Here is a 23488-nt window from a genome sequence, read left to right as displayed (position 1 = left end):
TACTTATTGAATGAAGCAGGGCCTTAATTGGAGTGTTGGGACTGATATTCCCTTTGCATTAAGCAGCCTTTTTCTGTTGCTGCTTGGTTGAAATTTCAATATTTGTGATGGTGGGTGGATGTGACGTGTGTTGACATTGCACATGGACACTTAACGGCACCAAGAACTGTAGCAGTAGCAGCAGCCAGATGCCAGGCCCAACATCACGAGGAGAGAAACTGTTCTTTCCATATGTGCTTCTGTACCCAAAGTGGAATTACACAAGACACATATTTTGAAACATTTCTTCTTCTTTTGTGTGTGTGTGTGTGTGTGTGTGTGTGTGGGTGTGGGTGTGGGTGTGGGTGTTTCCCTGTTTCCAGCCAAGGGTATTGTGACTTTCTCCTGGGCCTCTTTCAGAATCTGGGAGAACTCTGGAAAGCAGTGTTGTGGCAACATGGGGAAAATGGGGCACCGTGGAGGGCCGGCAGGATCTGGGTTTGAATACTGCATTTGAGTATTTTACCAGCATTGATGTTGGATAAATTATTTGGTCCCCGTAAGCCTCAGTTTTCTCCTTTTCAATGTATAATTTGTTCAACTCTTTGTTGTGATTATTGGTTATACATACGAAGAGCATGGCACATAATAGGTACTCAGTAAATACAAGTTGATAATTTAATTGACATAAGTAATAGAAATTATGTCCTTGAAAACAATTGCTGTCATGATAGAAGTTTTCAGCCAGGCACAGTAGCTCACACTTGTAATCCCAGCACTTTAGGGGGCCGGGGTGAGTGGGTCACTTGAGGACAGGAGTTCAAGACTAGCCTGGCCAACATGCCAAACCCCTCTCTACTAAAAATACGAAAATCTGCCGGATGTGGTGGTGCACACCTGTAAACCCAGCTACTCAAGAGGCTGAGGCATGAGAATCACTTGAGCCTGGGAGATGGAGTTTGCAGTGAGCTGAGATCATTCCAGTGTATTCCAGACTGGCCCCTGGCGACAGAGCGAGACTCTGTCTCAAGTAAATAAATAAATAAAATAAAATAAAAAGTTAAAAAAAATGAACAAATACAAGTTTTCTTCTGTAGATCACTGTGAGAATTCAGACCAAGCGAAGTGGTCCTGGCGAATATTTCAGCGAAAGACTGCATTCTTGTTCAGATATCGTCAAGGCCTTTCACCCAAAGATTCTTTTTTTATGCCTTAGTCTATGCCTTGTGTAAAAAGTAATACTGGATGTCAGAATGCTGTTGTGTTTTTAAAGTTCCCTGGGATTAAGAGCAGTTTCCATTAGGTGTTGTCTTTTACTTACAAACCTATGCATTGAGCAATATTTATTGAGTGCCTATTATGTGTCAGATATTTTCTAGGCGCTGGACTGAACTCAAAAGATGGCCTTTTGATGCGTACAAAGGTGGGTGGATAGATGAAGTATTTTCTGTGGGATGAATGCACTTAGTCATGAGGGAGACTTGTTAGGGAGTGCTCATTGTATTTGTACTGTTGAGATAACAACTTCTAGGAGGAGCTCAGGGCCACCTGGCAGGGGCTTCTCTTGTCTTGCTGCTCAGCGAGGTGCATTTGGCCATAGGGTGTGCTGGGCAGATGAACTTTTCCTAACTTTCCCTTGGAGCGAGCACAGGGCCACTCTCCCGTCCCACAGAAACCTCCAATCTGTTTTGGACTGCAGGAAGGAGCCATCGTAGTGGACCAGCAAATTTTGATCAGAGATTGATTTGCTCCTGTTGTCAAGGTCCTCGCTGATTGTACTGGCGTTTTTTTATTGCTACTATAACCAGTCACCATATACTTAGCAGTTTATAACCACATACATTTATTATTTCATAAGGCCAGAAGTCTGGATATAGCAGAGCTTACCTAGGTCTACTCTTAGAGTCTCACAGGGCTGATATCGAGGTGTTTGTGTGGGCTGTGTCTTTTTTGGGGGGGTTCTTTTTGGTGGGCTCTGAAGATGAATCTGCCTTGGAGCTCATCCAGGATATCAGCTGAATTCAGTTCCTTGCAGTTGTAGGACTGAAGTTTCCTTGCTGGCTGTCAGCAGGGGCTGGTCTTTGTTCCTAAAGGTTGCCATCATTCCTTCTTTTTACTATTACTGTTATATTTTAAGTTCTGGGGTACATGTGCAGAACGTGCATGTTTGTTACATAGATATACACGTAGCATGGTGGTTTGCGGCATCCTGGCCCTCTGCTACTGCCCCCTCATCTACATTAGGTATTTCTCCTAATGCTATTCCCCCTAGCCCCCATCCCCCAACAGGCCCTGGTGTGTGATGGTCCCCTCCCTGTGTCCATGTGTTCTCATTGTTTAACTCCCACTTATGAATGAGAACATGTGGTGTTTGGTTTTCTGTTCTTGTGTTAGTTTGCTGAGAATGATGGTTTCTGGCTTCATCCATGTCCCTGTAAAGGACATGAACTCATCATTTTTTATGGCTGCATAGTATTCCACAGTGTATATGTACTGCATTTTCTTTATCCAGTCTATGATTGATGGGCATTTTAGTTGGTTCCAAGTCTTTGCTATTATGAACAGTGCTGCAGTAAACATATGTGTACATGTGTCTTTATAATAGAATGAGTTATAATCCTTTGGGTGTATACCCAGTATTGGGATTGCTGGGTCAAATGGTATTTCTAGTTCTAGATCCTTGAGGAATTGCCACACTGTCTTCCACAGTGGTTGCACTAATTTACACTCCCACCAACAGTGTAAAAGTGTTCCTGTTTCTCCATATCCTCTCCAGCATCTTGCCATCATTCCCTCTTATGCTTTTCGTGTGGCCTCTCTCCTGCAAGTGGGTTGAGTATCTCTCACACTTTAAATCTCTGATGCCTCCTTCTGTCACATCTCTCTGTCTCTAGTCAGAGAAGGTTCTTGACTTTTAAGGGCTCAGGTGAGTAGTTTGGGCCTATTCACATAATCCAGGATAATCTAGGTTCATAACTTTACTTACGTCTACATAGTGCATTTGCCATGAAATGTGCATATTCACAGACTCCAGGATTGGGGTGTGGACATCTTGGGGTGAGGGGCGGCATTCAGCCTGCTACAGCTCTCTTGATTGGAAGGAATAATTGATCATGTATTTGAAGTGTTCCCACAGTGCCCTTGGCTTTTATTGACCCCTCTGCAGCTCTCTGCTTTTTCTTGCCCATATTCTGAAAGTGACTCTAAAGCATGGTAAGCATTACCTATTAGGGTTTTTAATGTACAAGCCATACAGAGATGACTTTGCGAGCAGAGCATCTCTGAACAAGGTATGAGACATTCATAAAAGAAAATCCATCAAATGTTTATTGTATGTCTGCTTTATACCAGCACTGAAGGCACTGAAGTTCAACCACAAACAAGACAGATGCAATGCACTTGGAACTTTCATTCTAGCCGGCATTGAGAACCAGCCTTAAGGCTGAGACTGGGACTTTGAGGAATTCTTTGTAGGTCCTGGGTCTGCAGAGTGAGAGTTGTCCCCTCATCCCAGTTCCCCTGATGATCTCTCCACTAGCTCCCTGACAGCAGCCTTTGCCAGCACAGACACTGTGGACCGTAGTGGGAGGAATGTGGGATTGAATGAGTTGAATGGGCTCTGTCCCTGGCTCACCATTGCCTCAGTGATGTGAAAATGGTGTCTGATCCTTGAGCTTGGAAGGCCAGGCGTGCAGATTTATCTCCGCCTCAATAGCGTGGAGAAAAAAGGAAGTTATTTTTGTGGAGCCAGTGGTTTCACAGAAACTGTTCACATGTCTTCCAGTGTGCCCAACACATTCCCACCAAGGTGGAACTTGGTTCATGAGAGAAAGAAGGTAATGTGCGGGGGCCCCGAGGTTCCCAGCGGGCAAGTCATCTCACAGCTGGGCTGAGTATAGATAGAAGGAGCAGATGGATAAGGAGTGAACAAAGTCATGCTTGTCTTGAGGGGTCTTTATTTAGTTTGCAAGGACCCAGAATACAGATGGGGCTTGTTATCTTCTGCCTCATGGCTTTTTAGGGCAAGATACTGCAGCTTGTTTCATGCTGTCCTTAAAGCGTCTGTGTGGGTTTTTGCAGGCGAGAACACTTGGTCTTTGTGTCTTCCTGTCTGGAACCCAGACTTTTGTTAGAAAGTATCAGATTTTGTTTGGCTTTGTGTGATTGTATTGCCCACCAGTTTACTTGCTTTCTCCCAGCAAGGAGCCACAATCCTCATGGTTTGGTATTCAGTGGAATGACACACTGTGTAGATTTATGCTTCAGACTCTCTGTTCACCTAATTCTTAAGGAAAAGAGCACTAGCTGGTAGATATGGCAGTGTGTTAATATGACTACTCAACTCCATCTGTACAGATATTTTCGCCTTAGCTATACTATTTCTTCCTTGAAAATTATTGCCATATCTAAGATACAGGTTTAATTTTTCCCCCTGAATTATGTGGTAGTAGATGTATTTAACTATATTTAGAAACAGCAAAAAGTAAAGGGGTGGAATGCATTAAACACGTCTAATTTAAAAGCTAATAATTGTTGAATTATTTTTTAAAAGATTAGAACGTTCCTTAGAAATTTAGTTTTATAATTTCCTACTTCAATAAAAAATATTAAAATGTTTCCCAGAAGAAATCTTTACTGTCAAATAAATCACTGGAAACGGTTAGTGATTACTTCTGCGTGGTGGTAGTCTTTGATTTGTGGTTTACTTGTTTTCAGTTTGAACTAAAACATACTAATTCCAGCCTGAGTTGGATTTTGCATATGGGTAAAGTAAAGTAGATATTTATGTCTACTTTATGAAGATATTTAAGGGACATTTGAAATGTTTCAGTGAACACATTGCAACATGCATTCCCAGGACGAAAACAAAATCATGTATTGTGTTGAAAATACCATTCCAATATATGTATACCCACATCTCATTTTATTTAGTCATAGAATTCCTGAAAAATTTGATGTAGATGTGGTTTTTAGTAATTGAAAATATTTTCAGTTGCATTTTAATTGCACAGATGTGTTTTCTACTTCTGTTTAGCTGTGATTCCTAACGCACTGGTAATGTTATCTTCCAGTCTTCATTTTATGTAGTGATAATGGATTAACAAACACATTCATTCATTTAGTAAACATTTATTGAGCCCTAATCAGTGCCATGCTCTGGGCCAGGGAGGCAATCAAGTGCAAGGTCTAGCCCTCTCTGTTTCTGTCCTGGTTGGGGAATGGGTAGGACAGACCAGGAAAGGAGCAGCTGCTGTGTAGAGCAGGAGATGCTCTGCTGGGTGCGATGCAGGCCCTGATGGGCCCTCCTACTGCTGTCTTTCCAGTCAGGAAAGAAGCATCCTCTAAGGAAGGACCTAAAGAACGGATGTCAGCCAGGTAAAGAACAGGGAGTAGAATGTTCCAGGTAGAGGACTTAGTATGTGCATTGGTCCAGAGTGGAGAGGGAAGAGAAGGTGGCATTTAGGGGAACTGTATCTGATGGAGACAGTTCAGCATGGAGCAGATACAGCTGTGGGGAGTTTGATGGGAGAAGGAAAAATGAGATGATGCTGCAGAGGCAGGCAAAGGTCGGCTGAGGCAGGTCTGTCTTCATGAGCCATGTGAGGACACAGGGCCTCATTCTCAGAGCAAGGAGAGCCATTAAAGGCTCCACAGACTGAGTGACTTGATGAGGTGAATGCAAAACAGCATTTCTGTGAATGTGAATGACCTTTGGAGCGGAACTCACATTAGTCCATCTCTCATCCTACTCACGTGCTTCTCCCTTCCTTTTCGTTTTTCTTCTAGAAACACTTACTGGGTGGCTAATTGTTACATGCCCAGAACTGTGCTAGATATACTGAGATGAAATAAGACACCATCTCAAAGATTAAAGCCAAAGCTTACAGCCTTTAAAGTTTTTTTCAGCCCTTCTTGACTTAAGTCATAAGCTCATGAGGATGGAAAGAATATAATAAAGCCATCTCTTAGACCCGGAAAGAATGTGGCACAACAACCTTTGTCTTTCTGGTGTCAGTGTCGCAGAATATCATGCTTTTAGGAAACATTGTATGTTTTGATTAACACATTTTGCAGAAGTGGGTGGGAGCTCTTGAGTAATACAGTAAGCATTTGCACATTCTTCCTCTAATGACATTACAGTATTAAGTTATGACCTAAAAATATTGACTCATACATGAATTCCTGTTAGCTTAACTCAGAAAGTATAGTCCCTCACTAAAGGTTTTATTTTTTTTCTTTTTCCCATTTCCTTTACTTTATATGAGAAAGTTGCTTGCCTCCTGGGTGCAGTGGAGACCTGTATGAGATCATAGCCAAGGGAATGTTTTTGGTTAGAAAAATAATAGTAGGAATTCCAAGCTGTGAATTGTTTACTGAAGCTCTTTGGAAATAGGATTTGGCAAGCTTTGTCTGCCTTCATCAAGTAAGCATGAGCAGAAGAGCACAGTTAATAGGCATAGACACATGATTCTTGGACTATATTTTATGTTCTAGCTTCAAGGCATGAATTCTTTCCTGGGGTTAATTGTATTCAAGGAAGTTATCTGTCTATTAGATCTTATATGTGCTCAGGCCAACATAGATTCTTTACCTTTGTTCCTGCCCAACGGTCCTCCCTCTTTTATCTTTTCACTGAATTAAAAAGAAAGTTATGGAATAGTTTCAACATGAAAATAGGTACAGAGAATAACATAAAGAACACTCCTGGCTGGGCGTGGTGGCCCATGCCTGCATTCCCAACACTTCGGGAGTCCGAGGTGGGTGGATCACTTGAGATCAGGAGTTGGAGACCAGCCTGGTCAACATGGTGAAACCCTGTCTCTACTAAAAATACAAAAACTAGCCATGCATGGTGGTGTGCATCTGTAATCCCAGCTATTCTGGAGTGGCAGAAGAACTGCTTGAACCCGAGAGGCAGAGGTTGCAGTGAGCCGAGATCGTACCACTGCACTGCAGTGACAGAGTGAGATTCTGTCTCAAAAAAAAAAAAAAAAGAACACTGCTGTACCATCATCCATCATTTTGCCGTGCTGACTTCTGGTTCTTTTTAAGAAATAAAACATTACAGCTACAGCTGATGCCACCTGTGTTTCCCTCGCTCTTTTTTCAGAGATAACTCCTGTCTTGCAGTTGGATGTTTTTATCCTCTATATCATGTATACTTACATCCTGTGAATAACAATATTCGGTACTGGCCTGAGTGTGCGCACATTGTATAAGTGTGCATATTGACCTGCCACTTCATTCGGGGATTATGTTCTTGAGATTTATCAATGTTGATACATGTGGAATCTGGTTAATTTTAGCCGTAATATTCTATTTTTATACTGAACTTTTAAAAATCAGTGCTTCTAGTCTTTGGCTTATTTTTTCAGGTTATGGGATGTTTAGATGCACAGAAAAGTAAAATTAAGTCATAAGCAAAATATCCGGACTAATCCAAGCCTTAAACTTGATGCGGAATTTGCATGGTATGTGTTTTGCTAACCCTGTGATGTCAACCCAGGCTTGCTGTGTAACTCCAGCCAGTATTCTTTTGAAAATAGAAATTTGTTTGTATCGACTACAGGTTTCCAATATTGTTGGTGAATACAGAGTACTTAATCTCAAACAAGGAACTAGTTTTAAAAGGATTCTAACAATGGCATTGACTGTTCTACCTGACTACTTACGGATGGGTTCAGCCAATGTTTCTGCTAGAAACCAAATCCAAAAACAGTCAAGTTAAACAAGCAAACAAACCCAAAGGACAGGCTACCGATAAGAAGGTCATTTCATAAGATACGGCATCGAATTGGTGTCTGCTAATGTAAAGGTCTGTTGGCCACAGCAAATTTAACATGGACCTATGTTTACATCTGTGGTCAACTACATTCCTGGGTTAAACCGTCATGCTGTGGGCTCAGCTGTGTGTCTGGAGTTTTGCTGAAGTGTGGTGCTTTTGAAACAACAAGAATAAGCTTGCTCCAGAGTTAAGACATTTAAACTAAAAATCCTAAAGGAAAAACTGTTGCCCATGAAGATGTAAATTTATTCAGATTGAGAAGACATATTATAAAAACAACAGACCCATTCACTGATTTATATCCTTCAGGGGACAAATGACTGGTAATGGTGATAATGGGTGAACATTGGGTCAGGTTTTTAGAAACATCTGTACTTGGTGACTGCTGTACCTAATTGGTGTGACAAACCTGGCTCCCCATGTGTTTGGCACCATCTTGGAGCCTACTCAAAGCCAGGTGAACTGAGTGGCCTTTTCACTGCTTCAGAGTCTGAAGCAGATAGGAGGATGTAGACCAGACATGGAATGCACCACCAAGCACGTTGGCGCAAAGCATACTGGGAAGGGAGGCTTTGTGAACATGGTGCTGGTTCTCAAACATCAGTGTACAAAAGAATCTGCTGAGGGTATCCCACTCTTAAACTTCTCATTCAGTAGGTATCAGGTGGCTGAGAATCTGCATTTTGTTTCGTTGTTTTTTTCCCTGAGACCGAGTCTTACTCTGTTGCCCAGGCTGGAGTGCATTGGCGCAATCTTGGCTCATTGCAGCCTTCACCTCCCAAGTTCAAGCAATTTTCCTGCCTCAGCCTCCCTAGTAACTGGGATTACAAGTATGTGCCACCACACCTGGATAATTTCTGTATTTTTAGTAGAGAGGGGGTTTTGCCATGTTGGCCAGGCTAGTCTTGAACTCCTGACCTCAGGTGATTCACCTGATTCAGCCTCCCAAAGTGCTGGGATTACAGGTGTCAGCCACTGTGCTTGGCCTGAATTTGCATATTTAACCAGCACCACAGGTGGTTCTGATATAGTAGCTCCCCAGATCTCACTGTGTTGGTGAGTCCTGGTCATTCACAACTCTGCCATGATTTTGGTCATATTCAGTGCAGCTGGTACCATTTTTAGTTAATATTTTCTTGAAATAAAGTCAGTTCTTTTGAATGATTAAATTTACAAGGGAAACTATACCTTTGTTGTAAAAACGTCACCTGCTTTAAAGAGAAGGTACATAATAAATATACATTAAGATAAAGATGTATATGTCTGTGTGTGTGCACATATAAGTATGCACATACACATCATAGCTACTAATGAATTTTCCTTTAGATTTTTCAATTTGAGTGTCAACTTTAAGGCCAATTAATATGTGTAAGATATATGTGTGTATATAGGTTTATACATACAGACATATACATAAATACATGCAAGGATGCATGCAGTATATCTACATACAAACAATTATGCATATAATGTATATTTAATTCACTTAGTATTATCTTTTATTTTGCGGTTTAGCAAACACTCAGTACAAGCAAAGGATTAGACGGGGAGAAAGGCATTTTATCCCCAGCCTTTCAGGAATTAGGATGAGGATGTCTTCATCTGGCAGTGAGGTGTAATTATACTATTAGAAATAGTATAATTTCTGGCCGGGTGTGGTGGTTCAACTGTAATCCCAGCACTTTGGGTGGCCAAGGCAGGCAAATCACAAGGTCAGGAGTTTGAGACCAGCCTGGCCAACATGGTGAGGACATCCCCCCCACCATCTCTACTAAAAAGTACAAAAATTAGGGGGGCGTGGTGGCAGGCGCCTGTAGTCCCAGCTACTTGGAAGGCTGAGGCAGGAGAATCGCTTGAGCCAGGGAGGTGGAGGTTGCAATGAGCCGAGATTGCACCACTACACTCCAGCCTGGGTGAAAAAGTGAGAATCTGTCTGAAAAAAAAAAAAAAATAGAAAAGAAAAGAAATAGACGGTGGAATGTGGCTGATGTGCTGTGTGATGATAGCTGTAGCTCTCTGCCTAGCAGAGGAAGGACATTCCGATAGGCGAAAAAGTTCAAGACCTTGCCAAGAAACAGAGAAAGGATATTTGTCTTTTTAAGAACTTGAAAACCCTGTTTGTAGACAAGAGCCCTCCAGTTTTGGCAGTAAACTTTCAGGTAAAGGAAGAAAAAGGCAGGGGATGGCATTATTGACAGTTGTGAGGACTTATCATGTGCCAGGCGCTGTGTGAGGGGCTTTGTACATATCTTCTAGTTTTAGTGCTCATAAAAACTCTGTGATCTGGGCACAGCATTTTAAACTTTGCTGTATCGTGGAGAAAATGGAAGGATGGGGAATTCGAGTCATTTGCTCAGGGTTCTGTAGCTACCTGAGGTTCCCATGTCTGCAGAATTGGGGCACAGGGTGGTGGGGGAGAGTGAGTCACAAGAATCCTAAGAATCTTATTTCCATTCAGTCTTTATAAAAGAAGTGGATTAACTACCACATTTTACGTTTTTACTTAAATTTACATTACGTCAATCTGGCATTTCTGGTTTCGTCCTGGTTTGTTGTTTTGTTTTGTTTTGTTTTGCTAAACAATCTTGAACATCTGTCATCTTGCAGGCCTAATGTTAAACACAAAAACACTTTACCTCCTATAGCTTTCAATTAAGGTCTCTCAGTTTGTAATAGTTTTCCAGACAGCAAGCTCTCTGTAGGTTCGGCTTCCAGTGTGTTAACCTTTAGTTATAAGGCAAACCCAAAGAGAGAAAGTAGGAACAAAACACCTCATCTGTTGTTGCTCATGAGTTACTCTTTATGGAAGGAACAATCATGAACACCATCTGCGTGATGTATCACAGAGGCCTTCCTGAGTCTAGCGTTTAAGGGAGACCACGTGGGTCCCTCTAAGGACTGTGAATGTGGAAAGACTGGGACTCTGGTGAAGAATACATTCCAGAAGAGATGAATCAGCTGGACAAGTTCTTTCATAGAACCCTTAGGCAGGGTTTCTCAGAAATGCCCATTCAGGATTATGCTTGGATATTGTAATGATCAGAATGATACTCAATCTTTTGAAGTTCTCTTGAAAAAACAAAAAACAAAAAACATCTCAGGCCGCTATTTCTCAGAGAAAGTCCCAGCCACTTCTAGGCATTTTCTTGTGTAGTCAACATTATAATTTCACAGCAGTCTCTGATACAACAAATGTCAAAATAGCCCAACCTTGTCTAGATTTCAGAGATGTCTGACATGATATTGAATAAAACAATACCCGTAGAAACATCAGGAAAGGTAGATTTTTCCCTGGATACTTTTTTTCTACTTGACAAATAAGAGTGATGAAAGTGACCCCATGTCTTTTTCTCTTTGGAAGCCTGAACACTCAACCCCACTTGAGGCTCCTCAGCTATAGCAATTCTGACTTCATAGTCTGTAAATTACCATTCTCTTTTTTCTTTAGCTTATGCTTTCTACCCTGATTTATCTTTTCCCTGTTCTAATGAATTATTGTCTTATATCTGCTGTGCAGTTAGGTGACATATAACTAAATTAAATATATGAATTAAATATATGAATTGATACATGCAAATATTTGACTAAAACTAGACATAAAAATAAGTGTTCTACATTAAATTTCCAGTGTTAGAAAAGTGACAGAATTCCATCTTTCCCTACTTTTGACAGCTTTAAACTTTATATTTTCTTCCTTTCTTTGAGCCATCATTAACTTGTTTCTCAAAGCTATTCCCATATTACCCTTCTTGCAGACTCAGACAGATTTGGAAATTTGCAGTCAGAGTTGTATTGGACACATCCCCCCAGCCCACATGAGATCCTTTTTATCTGTTGCATATGAACTAGTTTTAAGTAAAATATTCCTACATCATTTAAAACCATTAATCAAAGAATGAGTTTGAAAAAAACAAAATGCAAACTTACAGTTAGAAATAATTGTAGTGTTTTTAGTTTTGGTTAGGAATCTGTTTCTTGTTTGTTAAACTCAAGATTGTGAACAGTTTTAATTCACTTGTTTATTTCCAATAGAGATTTCAGGTTTACATTTGGGCTCAGAAACAAAGTTCTCTCTCTCATTACAGAAAGGACTAAACTCTACATCTCCCCTCCCGGGCAAGGAGCTGGCTGAAGCCACAAAAACATTGCTGCATAGTCTGGGGACTCTGGCCCAGGAGGTAAGTTGTGTCTTTCCAGTACCAGAAAGCGGACCATCCACTATATCAGTTTTTTCAATTCTGAGTTTGCCAAGAGGCCCTTTTGATTTTAATATCACATGAGATGTAATATCAATTTTTGAAGCATAAGTGATCTAAAAAATAATGTTTTGATTTCCTGATTTTAGAAATGAAGAAATCAAAACTCTTAGATGTCTCAGGGCTAATTAATTATCTAGTTTAGAACCTTCTCCATTTTTTTCTCTTTGCCCGTAGGTAATCATACATTTATAAAGAGGAGAATTCTATCTGTCACTGCCCATGCACTACTTTTGTCTGTCCAGGAACTTCTCCGTATTCCTTCTTTGGTCGCAAGGCCAAACAATCATTTTACCAAAACATATGCTCGCTAACTAACAGGAATAACGTGGTGGTACTTGTAAGCATCTGGCTTCTGAGGTTCAACTATGAGAATATGGTCTCTTAATGAACATTAAGCTGAATTTGCCTTTTAGGTCCACATGTTGACAAATGTATCAGAGTAATCTCTGTCCTAGAATCACAGGGCATGTAGGCACTGGCAAAAGTAGTTAGCTCTGATTCCCAGCCAGTGTACACGCCCACTTTCTGACTCCCAGCCTTGTTTCAAATTAGACATTGGAAGCCAGGAACTGTCTGGTGTCCCTCTGCATAAGAAGCTAAGCCAGGGGGCAGGGGTCACAGACAATGCAGAGTAATGTATAGGACATTGGAAAATAGTAATTTGTGGGCAAATTGCCTCAGACTTGGTCCACCCTTATTTTTAGCTGCTTCTCTAATCATGACCTTTTACTAAGTAGAGAAGCTGGACCAACTGGGGTTCTTTCAGGGGGAGAATGAGAAAGAGAAACTGTTTTGCAAGTCCATAGCTGTTTCTCTAGGGCCCTGTTAGCTGACATTGACATGCCTTGCATTGCTCTGCATCTCCCCTCCCAGCCTCAGTCCCCTTGTTCATTTCTGGCCTTAGAGAAAGCAAAGCAGGGGCTGGAACAGGGGAAGTTGCTTCTAAACTCAGGGTTTGGTTACAGCTGTTTTCACTTACATCACTGGCCCTGTTTTTTGTCTGGCATTAAAAAAAATTGGAAGCATGTGATGTTCCCATTGCGGATGTGGTGGAAACCCTCCAAGTGAACATATATATTTTTCTTGGCAGCTGCTTCTTGTGCCCTGCTTGCTCCTGGTCCTGTTCAATAGAACACCTCCAGGTCCCTTTGATCACAAGTTACTCATTGTCTAATTCGTTATTTCTGTGAGCTAAATGGGAGACCAATAAATGCAGTTGTTTTTCCGGTCAGTGTGTGGAAAGAAAGTTGATAATTTCGACCAAGACACAACCTTTGAAGGAAAAAGAAAAAGGGAGCGAATGTCTTCTGAGGAGCTGCCTTGGTTCAGACAGTGCCACCCATTTCCCTCTATGATCCGCATGACAAACCTGAGTGGGTGGGTCTCAGTGTGTCCATTTTGCAGGTCGCACCAAGGCTCAGAAAGTTAGGCAACTTTTCCAGTCATCCAGTGAATTAATTGACACAACTGGGATTTGAACCCAGAACTGTGGGATTCCAAAGCCTGTGTTGTTGCCTGCTTCGTGGAAAAACTCCAGTAGCAACTGGAATAGAAAGGAGACTATTACAAGGAAGAAAATATGCACTAGCAGAACCTGGAAATTGGGAGGAAATGAGGACTTGAGGAGTACAATGAATGAAAGCTGACATAAGTTTCACATCTGGGTGATGGGAAGGGAGGACAGGGAGGCAGCATCTCAGATGTCCACCTAGCACTGACTAGCTGCCTGGCATTGCTAGGTTTGGAGACTCAGCAGTGAACACACTAACTTCTCTATTATCTTGGGGCACGTGTAGGGTGAGAGACAGAAATAAACAGGTCAGTGTTTAATGCCACAGGAGGGATATGTGCAGTGAAGAAAAAGCAGGGTAAGGGGGATAGAGCATGAGAAGGTGCTGTTTTAAAGGGGGTGATTAGGGAAGCCATCTCTAGGGTGACAGTTGAACCTGAAGGAAATGACAGCGTGTCTGTGGAAAGGGAAGGAAACTCCAAGCAGGAAGAATGACAGATAGAGAGAAACTGATGCTAGGGCATGCCTAAGGAATGTGTTTAAGGACCAGGGAAGCTGAGCAAGTGGTGGGGGGAGGGGAGGAGCTAGAGCAGGAAGGGGGAGTGCCATACAGGCCGGGCAAGACTTTGGATTCATGCTGGGTGAGATAGGAATCCAGTGGAGGGTTTGGAGGGAGGGAACGTGATGAGATCTAGAGTTTAGACCATTTACACCCTGGTTGCTGGGTTGAGAAGAGATTGGGATGGGGGAAAGGGAAGGCAGAGGACACTGTGCTGGATTGAGAAAGCAGTAAGTCAGTTTTATTCATTCATTCATTCATCCGATGATGTTCAGATACCACCATCATCCATGGGCTAAAGGATGAAGAGCCACCCCTCCCTGACAGTCAGGGAGCACATCACAGGTCAAGTCTGGAGTGTGAGCTGAGGTGCAGGAGAAAGAGTAAGAGTTGGTCCCTAAAACAGGTGCTGAGAAAAGAGTCAATGGTTTGGAATAACTCAGTAATTTATGGTGCTTCTTTAGAAAGATTTGCTGGCTTTATGTGGGAGGGAATTTTTTTTTTTTTTTTTTTTTTTTTGACTGGGGAGTGGTGGGATGGTGGTGAGTCTGCCTATGGAAAGAAGAGTGAGTGGCTTTTACTCACTATTGTTTAAAAACCTCTTGGGCTGATCCAATAACCAATAAAAGACAAAATGGCCTGGCTATCTGTCCCCTTTCTATCTATATGCCCCATACAGGTTATGAAAAGATAAAGTTAGGAAAAGCTGTCTACCTCACCTAATTGTGTTCTTGTGGAGTGTGCTAGATGCCGTCTCTCTGGGGGAAAAAAAAAAAACACCCTGTGGCCTCTGACCCACCTCTGGAGAGCCTAGTTTCCATCTGGAGGCGGAAGGCAAAGCTTAGGACCTAGACAGTGCTGGACCGCACCACTCACAGGAACCAGCAGGCTGTAAGGTCGAAAGTGACGCACACGATTTCCAGGCTGGGTGCTGGGCCGCGGGGCGCCTCCCCTCTGTGCTCTAGAGCTCAGTCTTCCCAGGAGGTGTGAATATGCAGTGACATTTCAAGGAATGCAGGGATTTATTAATGATTTATGGTGAAATGTTTGGAAATACAAAGTGCTCTATAAATATTTAATAATAGCATTGGGGCTGAGAACTCCACAAAGTGCTGGAATGCATATGTATGTAAGACAGAGCACTGCCCGGGTGATGGATGCTTGTTGAGTGGCAGTCACAGACACACGCTTGGCTGCCTGGACTTTCTGACTCACCCTGTTGGGGCTGTTCTGTGCAGGGCACCCTCCTGTGTGGCATGGATTTACCCCTCAGCACACGTTATTTTAGCTTCCCTATCTTCATGAGTAGAGGGCAGGGTTCAGACCACGGTATAAGCATCTACTGCCCCCCAGAGTTACCAAAACCAGGCCAAGTCAAAGTTGTGTCTCAGCAAGCTCCGTGAAGCATGGAGAAGCTGAGTCCTCAGAGACATGATGTGACTTTTCTAAGGCTGTAAGCTGACGAGGGACATAGCTAGGGTTCAGACTTGAGTTTTTCTTTGTTTTCGTTTTTTTGAGACAGAGTCTTGCTCTTGTCGCCCAGGCTGGAGTGTAATAGCACTTGGCTCACTGCAGTCTCCACCTCCTGGGTGCAAGCGATTCTCCTGCCTCAGCCACCCAAGTAGCTGGGCTTACAGGGACCCACCACCATGCCCAGCCAACTTATTTATTTATTTTTTTAGTAGAGACAGGGTTTCACCATGTTGGCCAGGCTGGTCTCAAACTCCTGATGTCAGGTGATCCACCTGCCTCAGCCTCCCAAAGTACTGGGATTACAGGTTAGAGCCACCATGTACCCAGCCCATACTTGAGTTTTTCACCTTAAGCTTTTTTCATTGCCTGACACTTTATTGAGATGAAGACGGAGAACTTCACATACTGTACCCTTTTCCCAAAGGGGAGGGGGTCCTCAATTTCCACACTGGAGCTTGAGGAATTTTAAAAGTCAGTCAGTTATCGAGGATGAGAGCAGTTCCTGATAGGCTCAACCACAGTCAGATGTAGCTGTCCAGAGAAAGCATTCTGATCTATAAACTGGAAATAATCCCAGTGAATCAAAGCCTGGCTCCAGGGGCTTCACTGACTCCAGACTGTGCTTCTCAAACTTGAGTGGGCATACGAATCACCTGGGCATCTTGTGAAGCTGTAGATTTGAAATCTGCAGGTCGCAGAGGGGTCTCAGAATCTGCTTTTCCAACAACGTCTGCAGTAATGCTGATGCTGCTCGTCCCTGGGTCACAGACTCGGTAGCCAGGTTCTGGCAAGCTCATCCCAAGGCTTTGAAATGGCATCAGACAAAATATGTTCTGGGACATCGCTTTTGAGAGGTCAAGAAAATAAGATGTTTCTTTCTCTTCTCATCCCCAACCCTTGCACTGCCCTTTTCTCCCTTCCCCTACCTTCCTTTCCCCCCCATCCCTGACACCAGCTGTTCAGCATGAGGAGCTGGAGTGACATGCGACAGGAGGTGATGTTTCTGACCAATGTGAACAGCTCTAGCTCCTCCACGCAAATCTACCAGGCTGTGTCTCGTATTGTCTGTGGGCATCCCGAGGGAGGGGGGCTGAAGATCAAGTCTCTCAACTGGTATGAGGACAACAACTACAAAGCGCTCTTTGGCGGCAATGGCACTGAGGAAGATGCTGAAACCTTCTATGACAACTCTACAAGTGAGTGAGTGTGCAGACGCCAGCTCTGTCCCCGTCCCCATCCCTGCCTTAGTTCTGGCCTTGACCTGTGTCATCTCCCCCCTCTGAGCAGCGTTAGATGTCTACATGCCCATTTTCCCACTAGATTGAGCTGCTTCTGGAGGAGAGAGTCTTCTCTTGATTAGCTAGCTGTCCCCAGTTCTTTGAATGCAGCCTGGCACATCTCAGGTGCACAGTAGTGTTTATCGATGGAATGAATGATTGACAGCCAGCCTCCTGGTTTTCTGGGGAATGAAGGAAGGTGGCTTCCAGAGTAATCAAGAATGAGATAATGGCAGAAGGACAAATCCTGCATGATCTCACTTATATATGGAATATATATAAGGTACACAGTGTCAGTTTCACATGATGAATAAGTTCCTGATATCTGATGTACATCACGATGACTATAGTTAGTAAGACTGTTTGATATACTTGAAATTTGCTAAGAGAGTAGATCTTAAGTGTTTACACTACACAAAAAAGGTAATTATGAGCCGAGCATGGTGGCTTACCCCTGTAATCCTAGCACTTTGGGAGGCCAAGGTGGGCAGATCACAAGGTCAAGAGTTTGAGACCAGCCTGGCCAACATGGTGAAACCCCATCTCTACTAAAGATACAAAAAATGAGCTGTGCATGGTGGCGTGTACCTGTAATCCCAGCTACTCGGGAGGTTGAGGCATGAGAATCACTTATACCCGGGAGGGCAAGGTTGCAGTGAGCTGAGACCACCCCATTGCACACTGGCCTGAGTGACAGGGCAAGACTCCTTCTCAAAAAAAAAAAAAAAAAAAAAAAAAAAAAAAAAAAGGCAGCCATGAGGTGATGGATATATTAACAGCTTGATTGTGGTGATCCTTTCATGATATATACATATATTAAAACATCATATTGTATACCTTAAATATGTACAATTTTTACTTGTCAGTTATAATTTAGAAATGCTAGAAAAACATTTTTAAAAAGGATAATATACTAGTCTTAATATTACCAATGAGGTAAACTTTATAATAACATAAAAAGAAGCAACAGTAATGATAATAACAGCAACAACAAAAAGAACTCTAACATTTAAGTAGAATTTCTTATGCACTATGCATTCTGTTTAAGTTATCTCATTTTACCCTCATGACAACCCTGCATAGAAGATTTTTTTTTCTTTTTTCCTTTTTTTTTTTTGAGACTGTCTCCCCCTGTCACCGAGGCTGGAGTGCCGTGGCACGATCTCGGCTCACTGCAGCCTCCACCTCCCAGGTTCAAGTGATTCTTCTGCCTCAGCCTCCTGAATAGTTGGGATTACAGGCACATGCCACTGCACCCAGCTAAATTTTTGTATTTTTAGTAAAGATGAGGTTTCACCATGTTGCCCAGGCTAGTCTCGAATTGCTGACCTCGTGATCCACTCGCCTCGGCCTCCCAAAGTGCTGGGATTACAGGTGTGAGCCACCATGCCCAGCCGGGAAGATTCTTTAACCCCACATTTCATAGGTTCAGAGAGGTTAAGTGCCTTGGTCAGAGCCACCTCAGAGTTAATCCACAAGAGCCAGCACTTAAGCGCAAATCTGCCTGGACCCGTGCTCTCTAAAATAACTGTTAGTGGCATGTGTGGCCTCACACTCGGACATTTGATCCGCTCTTTGTTTCCCATTCTTAGCTGCAAGGCAGTGTTAAAGAACCTAGTATCTCCATATCCACTTCCCACACTTAAGCACTTTTGTGGGCATGTGTGCCATATGCCTGGTGGCAGTGGGGATCCAGTGTTACAGTTTTAGAGTGGCATCCTTTTCCTTGAAAACTTGATGCAGGTGAACCTTTCTGCATTTCCAACCACAGGTGTGTCCTTCAGACGCTGAGTGAGGCAGGTTTTGTACTTTATTGTGACACAAGAACCTTCTATTCTTCTGCGGAGTAAAGCAGTGCAGACATTTGCAAGTTGCTTTACAAGCCTGAAGAAGATGGTATTGTAGACAGGCTTACTGAAATCCCATCCCCTCCTCTCCCCCAGCTTGCAAGTCGACCCAAGGGAGCCTTTATTTTCACGACAGACATAATTGTGAGGACATCCTCATTAAGAAAAAAAATTCTATTATCTTTGCAGCATATAAAGGATACTTAGTATTTAAAAATCCCTGGAAAAACTTACAATGACATTTTAAAAAATCAGGGATCTTGCTGGATAACCAAAATCATTTGTCTGTTACAACATTTGTATTTGGGATTTTGTTAGGTGGATATATACTGGTTTGTGTTAATTAAAAAAATTTGGTTTTTGCTTGAAAACTGATATCTGAATTCAGCCTTCTGGTTGCCCCTCAAGAGTTAGTTTAAATGTTAGTCCTTTTGTCAGTGAAAACAGCAATGAGGCTGGCATGAGAGTGTGAATCTGGTGTTAGGAGGGGTTGTGCTTAGTGAAAATGTTTTTCCAGATCAGCTCAGTTGTGAGTTATCCATCACTGATGTTATAATAAGCTCTGATTATTTATCAAGCATCATTCTAGAGGCTTTATAGATAATATCTCAGTTAATCTGAGATAACATTCTCCACATCTCTGCCAAATAGATGTTATGAATTTTACTTTTACAGAGGAGCTGAGACTCAGATAAGTTACTTGTATGACTACTCGTGGTAGAGCTGGGATCTGAACTCAGAAAAGCCCTTGTAAGTTTCTGTCAGCATATGACCATGCATATGAACGTTTGTCTCCCCTCTTCTTTGTAGCTCCTTACTGCAATGATTTGATGAAGAATTTGGAGTCCAGTCCTCTTTCCCGCATTATTTGGAAAGCTCTGAAGCCTCTGCTCATGGGGAAGATCCTGTATACACCTGACACTCCAGCCACGAGGCAGGTTATGGCTGAGGTAAGCTACTCCCAGCCCAAGACTCCCTCCCCAGAATCTTCCCAGAACTGGGGGCAAAAAACTCAAGGTAGCTTCAGAGGTATGTACTAGGTATACTCAGGGCTCTTGTGGAATTCCCAGAGTGAAAATCTCTAGTCTGATGCAGACCAGAGTTGAGTGATAAGGGCCAGCCCCCTGGTCCTGGGCATAGAATCATAGTTACCAGCAGGCATTTCTTGGGGATGGGGATGGCTGGCACAGGGCTGCTGTGGTGGGGTATCTTTTCACAGAGGAGCTGAAGTGCTCATTGCTTCTCCTCCTCTTTCTGTGGTCCCTGGCTCCCCACCTGACTCCAGGTGAACAAGACCTTCCAGGAACTGGCTGTATTCCACGATCTGGAAGGCATGTGGGAAGAACTCAGCCCCAAGATCTGGACCTTCATGGAGAACAGCCAAGAAATGGACCTTGTCCGGGTGAGTGTCCCTCCCATGACCATGTACTGAAGCAGGAGCGGCCGTGAGAAACAGACCTCTTAGACACCGAACTAGAAAGGAAGGGGTTTTATTATTACGGCCTGGGAGCAAGGCTTTGTGTTGTGTCCAAATGGCCAAGCTCCCCTAACAAAGAGAAGCTCTGCCTTTATATAGGCTTACACTCTAGATATTACATGTGAAAGGATCTTAGGTTTACAGCCTTAGAAATTACATGTGAAAGGGTCTTGGGCTTACAGCTTTATAAATCACATATGAAAGGGTTCTGGTCTCCAGATGGAGGAGTGGGGTGAAAACAATGTCTTCTAGAGAGATTCCCCCATACCACGCATGCTGTCTTATAAGAAGGTGATTGAAGAGGCACCACCAGTCAGCCAGCCTTTTCTTCTATTAAAATGCAGTGTGGAGGTCAAGGGGGAGGTGATCCCAGATGCCTGGGTCTCCTTCCTCACCCCGCCTTTGAGACCCTCACCACTCTATAGTATTAGTGAGAGGTCTCACTCTCGTTTTCATTTCCCAGATCCTCTGAAGAGACTGATTGGTAATGATTCATATAATATACTTGTGATGTCATTTTTTGGCTAACTATAGTAGTGATGAATCCCCTAATCATCTGAAGGAACAGGGGGAGTAAACAAGGGAGTAGTATACCAACACCCACTATTGTTATCGCATTTAAGATGAGGGTTTTTAATCCTCCCAAGGCTGAGGACCAACCTTTAAACCAGAGCTCAGGGTTGAATTGATGCCATACCTGCACAGGCACGTGTGCTAGTTTGGTTATCTTTTAACTGCATGACCCCGGTTGTTTATGTGCAGGCAGCAGTTGGTTAGTTTGAATTTTTTGGACTCCTCCTTCAGCTGCCAGCAAATAATCTAAGGCCAACCGGTTCTGATAAATGGCATTTCTCATCAGAGTTTCTTGTCTGGCCAAAATGGCCAGAGCTTTGTCCGTTTCATTAACAAGTATTTCCAAGGCAGCCTGCAACTGAATGATCTGATTTAGCATATAGATAGGAGTCCGGTGTCCCCATGAGCCATTCTCTGTCCCTGTGGCCGGCCTATAGTACTTAATAAATCTTTCCAGTGGCCACTTATTATTTTCCCTTTTACCTATTTTCAGACTTCTTTTCTTCGGGCAGAGTAGACTGGATGTCCTAACAGCTCCCCCGTCTTAACAGATAATAGGGAAAAAGAAGGCTTAATGATGCCTATGACACAGCTACCTGTCCATCTTTAGGGCAGCTGTATGTATGCTCTATGTCCGCATATCCAGTACAATCCAGGAGGGGCTGTCCAGTCTCTCCGGGACCCAGGGTGATTCCAAGCATCCTATAATTTTGGAAATTCTATGAGGCGATTCTTTTCAGTATAGTTGAGCTCCACCAGGTTACAGTGCCCACTGTTCCATTATACAGTCGCTGTCTGATGCAGCTAAGCTTTCCAACAGGAACAGTGAAGTCTGTTCCTTCTCTGGTCAAACAATATTGTTCAATAATCGAAACCTTTAAAACCCAGAAACTGTTGGTTTGAACCCTTTGAACTGAGGTCAGGTCAGGGACAGGGTCAGAAGGTAATAACTCACAGGCTTCCCATGGCCACCTGTCACCCATAGTCGTCCGTCCACATACATAGCAAGAAGTCACTTTGAGGGAATGGGCCACATTTTCAGCAAATTGAAGGAACAAGATCTTTGTCTTTTTCAGAAGTTCTGGCACTGGCTTATTTAATATACCATAAAAGTGCAGGTACACTGGCTGGCCTGAGTGTTTTTGGATTTTTCCCTGAATCTGGATACTAACTCTCCGGGGTCAAGCCGTTTTCCATCAGTTCCTAGCATTACACTCTCCCCTTTTTCCCATTTAGGGTCTTGGGGGTTTGTGACTATTAATTCTACTGGGTTACAATGTCTTGAGGCACAAGACACATTACTCCCTGGAGTGGTGTCTCTCCCTTTTACAAGACGAATGGGATTATTTGTATTATTTTTCCAAGTGGCCCAGAGGACGCATGACCCAAAAATGCAATTACTGCACCAATAGGTTCTCTGGCAGATATACTTATGCTCTTTTGCCTAACTTTGTTCCAAGGGACCACAGCCACCCCGACTGGAACGATAGGCACTGATGGCTGCACAGGCATCAAACCTTAGTGTAACCTGTTTTGGGCTTCCATTCTCCTTTGTTTTAGCTATTAATTTAGTAGGGCTATTCCATCGCCCTGTTAGGAGTCTAATTTTGAAAGTCGTATGTGTAGGGGGCTGTGATGGGTCATAGCATACATCGGGCAGTCCATCCCCTGGACTACACACCTTATACCTAGTACCATTATATAAACAGGTTCCCTTCTGTGTTCCTGTACATTCATAATAACTGTAGAACAGAAGAATGGCAGTAACTTTCCATCCTACCTTAGTAACCTGGTGTACACACTGAGAACATCCTTCAAAATTAGTTAATGTCCCTACTGTACAAGTCCAAATATTAAGAAGAACAAGTCCCACGATGAATTTCCTCATGCTTCAGCCGTGCGTGGACTAGCCAGCTTCTGGGATGTGGCTGGAGCAGGGCTTGCTGTCCTTCTTAAGGTGATTCTGCAGTTGTTGTCTGGATCTGGTGTAGCTTCCCAAGTCTCAGCTACTGCTGGTTTTTACACGGCTGTGGTGGATCCAGGCTGGGATTCCCTCTACTTTTATGGCTGTGGGAGTGGTCAGGATCATGGTCTGGGGTCCTTTCCACCGTGGCTTTAGAGGGGCTGCATTCTAGTCCTTTATCCACACATGATCACCTGGTGAGAAAGGATGAACTGATAAGAATAAGCGTGCAGGACATCTTTCATTTATCCAGGTTGAAATATCCTGAGCCTAACTGGCGTCCTAACTCAATCTTTCCCCATTCCCAAGGAGTTCCCGGGAGTGCCTGGAGCATGGGAGGGGACCTATATAATAAAACTTCATGGGGGAATATGCTGTCCACATAGAGGGAGTGCATCTAATTTTGAATAACACTAAGGGAAGTGCCTGCACCCGCTTTGATCCTGTTTCCTGACACACTTTCCGTAAGCTGTTTTTGATGGTCCAGTTCATTCTTTTCACTTTTCCTGAACTCTGAGGGCAATAGGCAGTGTGCAGTTTCCAAAGTAATACCCCAAGGCCACTGCTGTCTTCTGGGCCAGATTCACCACAAATGCTGGTCTGTTGCCTGATCCAGTGCACAGTGGCAGTCCAAACCTAGGGATGAGATCTCGAAGCAGCACACAGATTATTTCTTGGGCCTCCTGGCACCAGGGGCAAAGTAGAGAGTTTAGGGTATTGCACAAACCCCAATGGTGATGCGGAGATTTTCACTTTAGCAGCCTCAGGTATTTGGCAGGCCTAGT

At 43.2% G+C, this 23488-nt stretch overlaps 1 protein-coding gene across 3 annotated transcripts in view; it reads left to right on the top strand.

Moving 5' to 3' along the window:
* ABCA1 (ATP binding cassette subfamily A member 1) overlaps positions 1-23488 on the top strand; it is a 154951-nt gene that overhangs the window by 72780 nt on the left and 58683 nt on the right. For all 3 annotated transcript variants that reach the window (XM_032240240.1, XM_032240242.1, XM_032240241.1), the window contains exons 8-11: positions 11851-11943; positions 16522-16762; positions 19501-19640; positions 19976-20092. In XM_032240240.1, the coding sequence (XP_032096131.1) occupies positions 11851-11943; positions 16522-16762; positions 19501-19640; positions 19976-20092 (591 nt within the window). The remainder of the gene's footprint in view (positions 1-11850; positions 11944-16521; positions 16763-19500; positions 19641-19975; positions 20093-23488) is intronic.

Source organism: Sapajus apella, unplaced genomic scaffold (assembly GCF_009761245.1).
Source record: "Sapajus apella isolate SASKATOON/1434 unplaced genomic scaffold, GSC_monkey_1.0 scaffold46, whole genome shotgun sequence".
In the NCBI taxonomy this organism is placed as follows: domain Eukaryota; kingdom Metazoa; phylum Chordata; class Mammalia; order Primates; family Cebidae; genus Sapajus; species Sapajus apella.
This window is presented reverse-complemented; position numbering and strand designations above follow the sequence as displayed.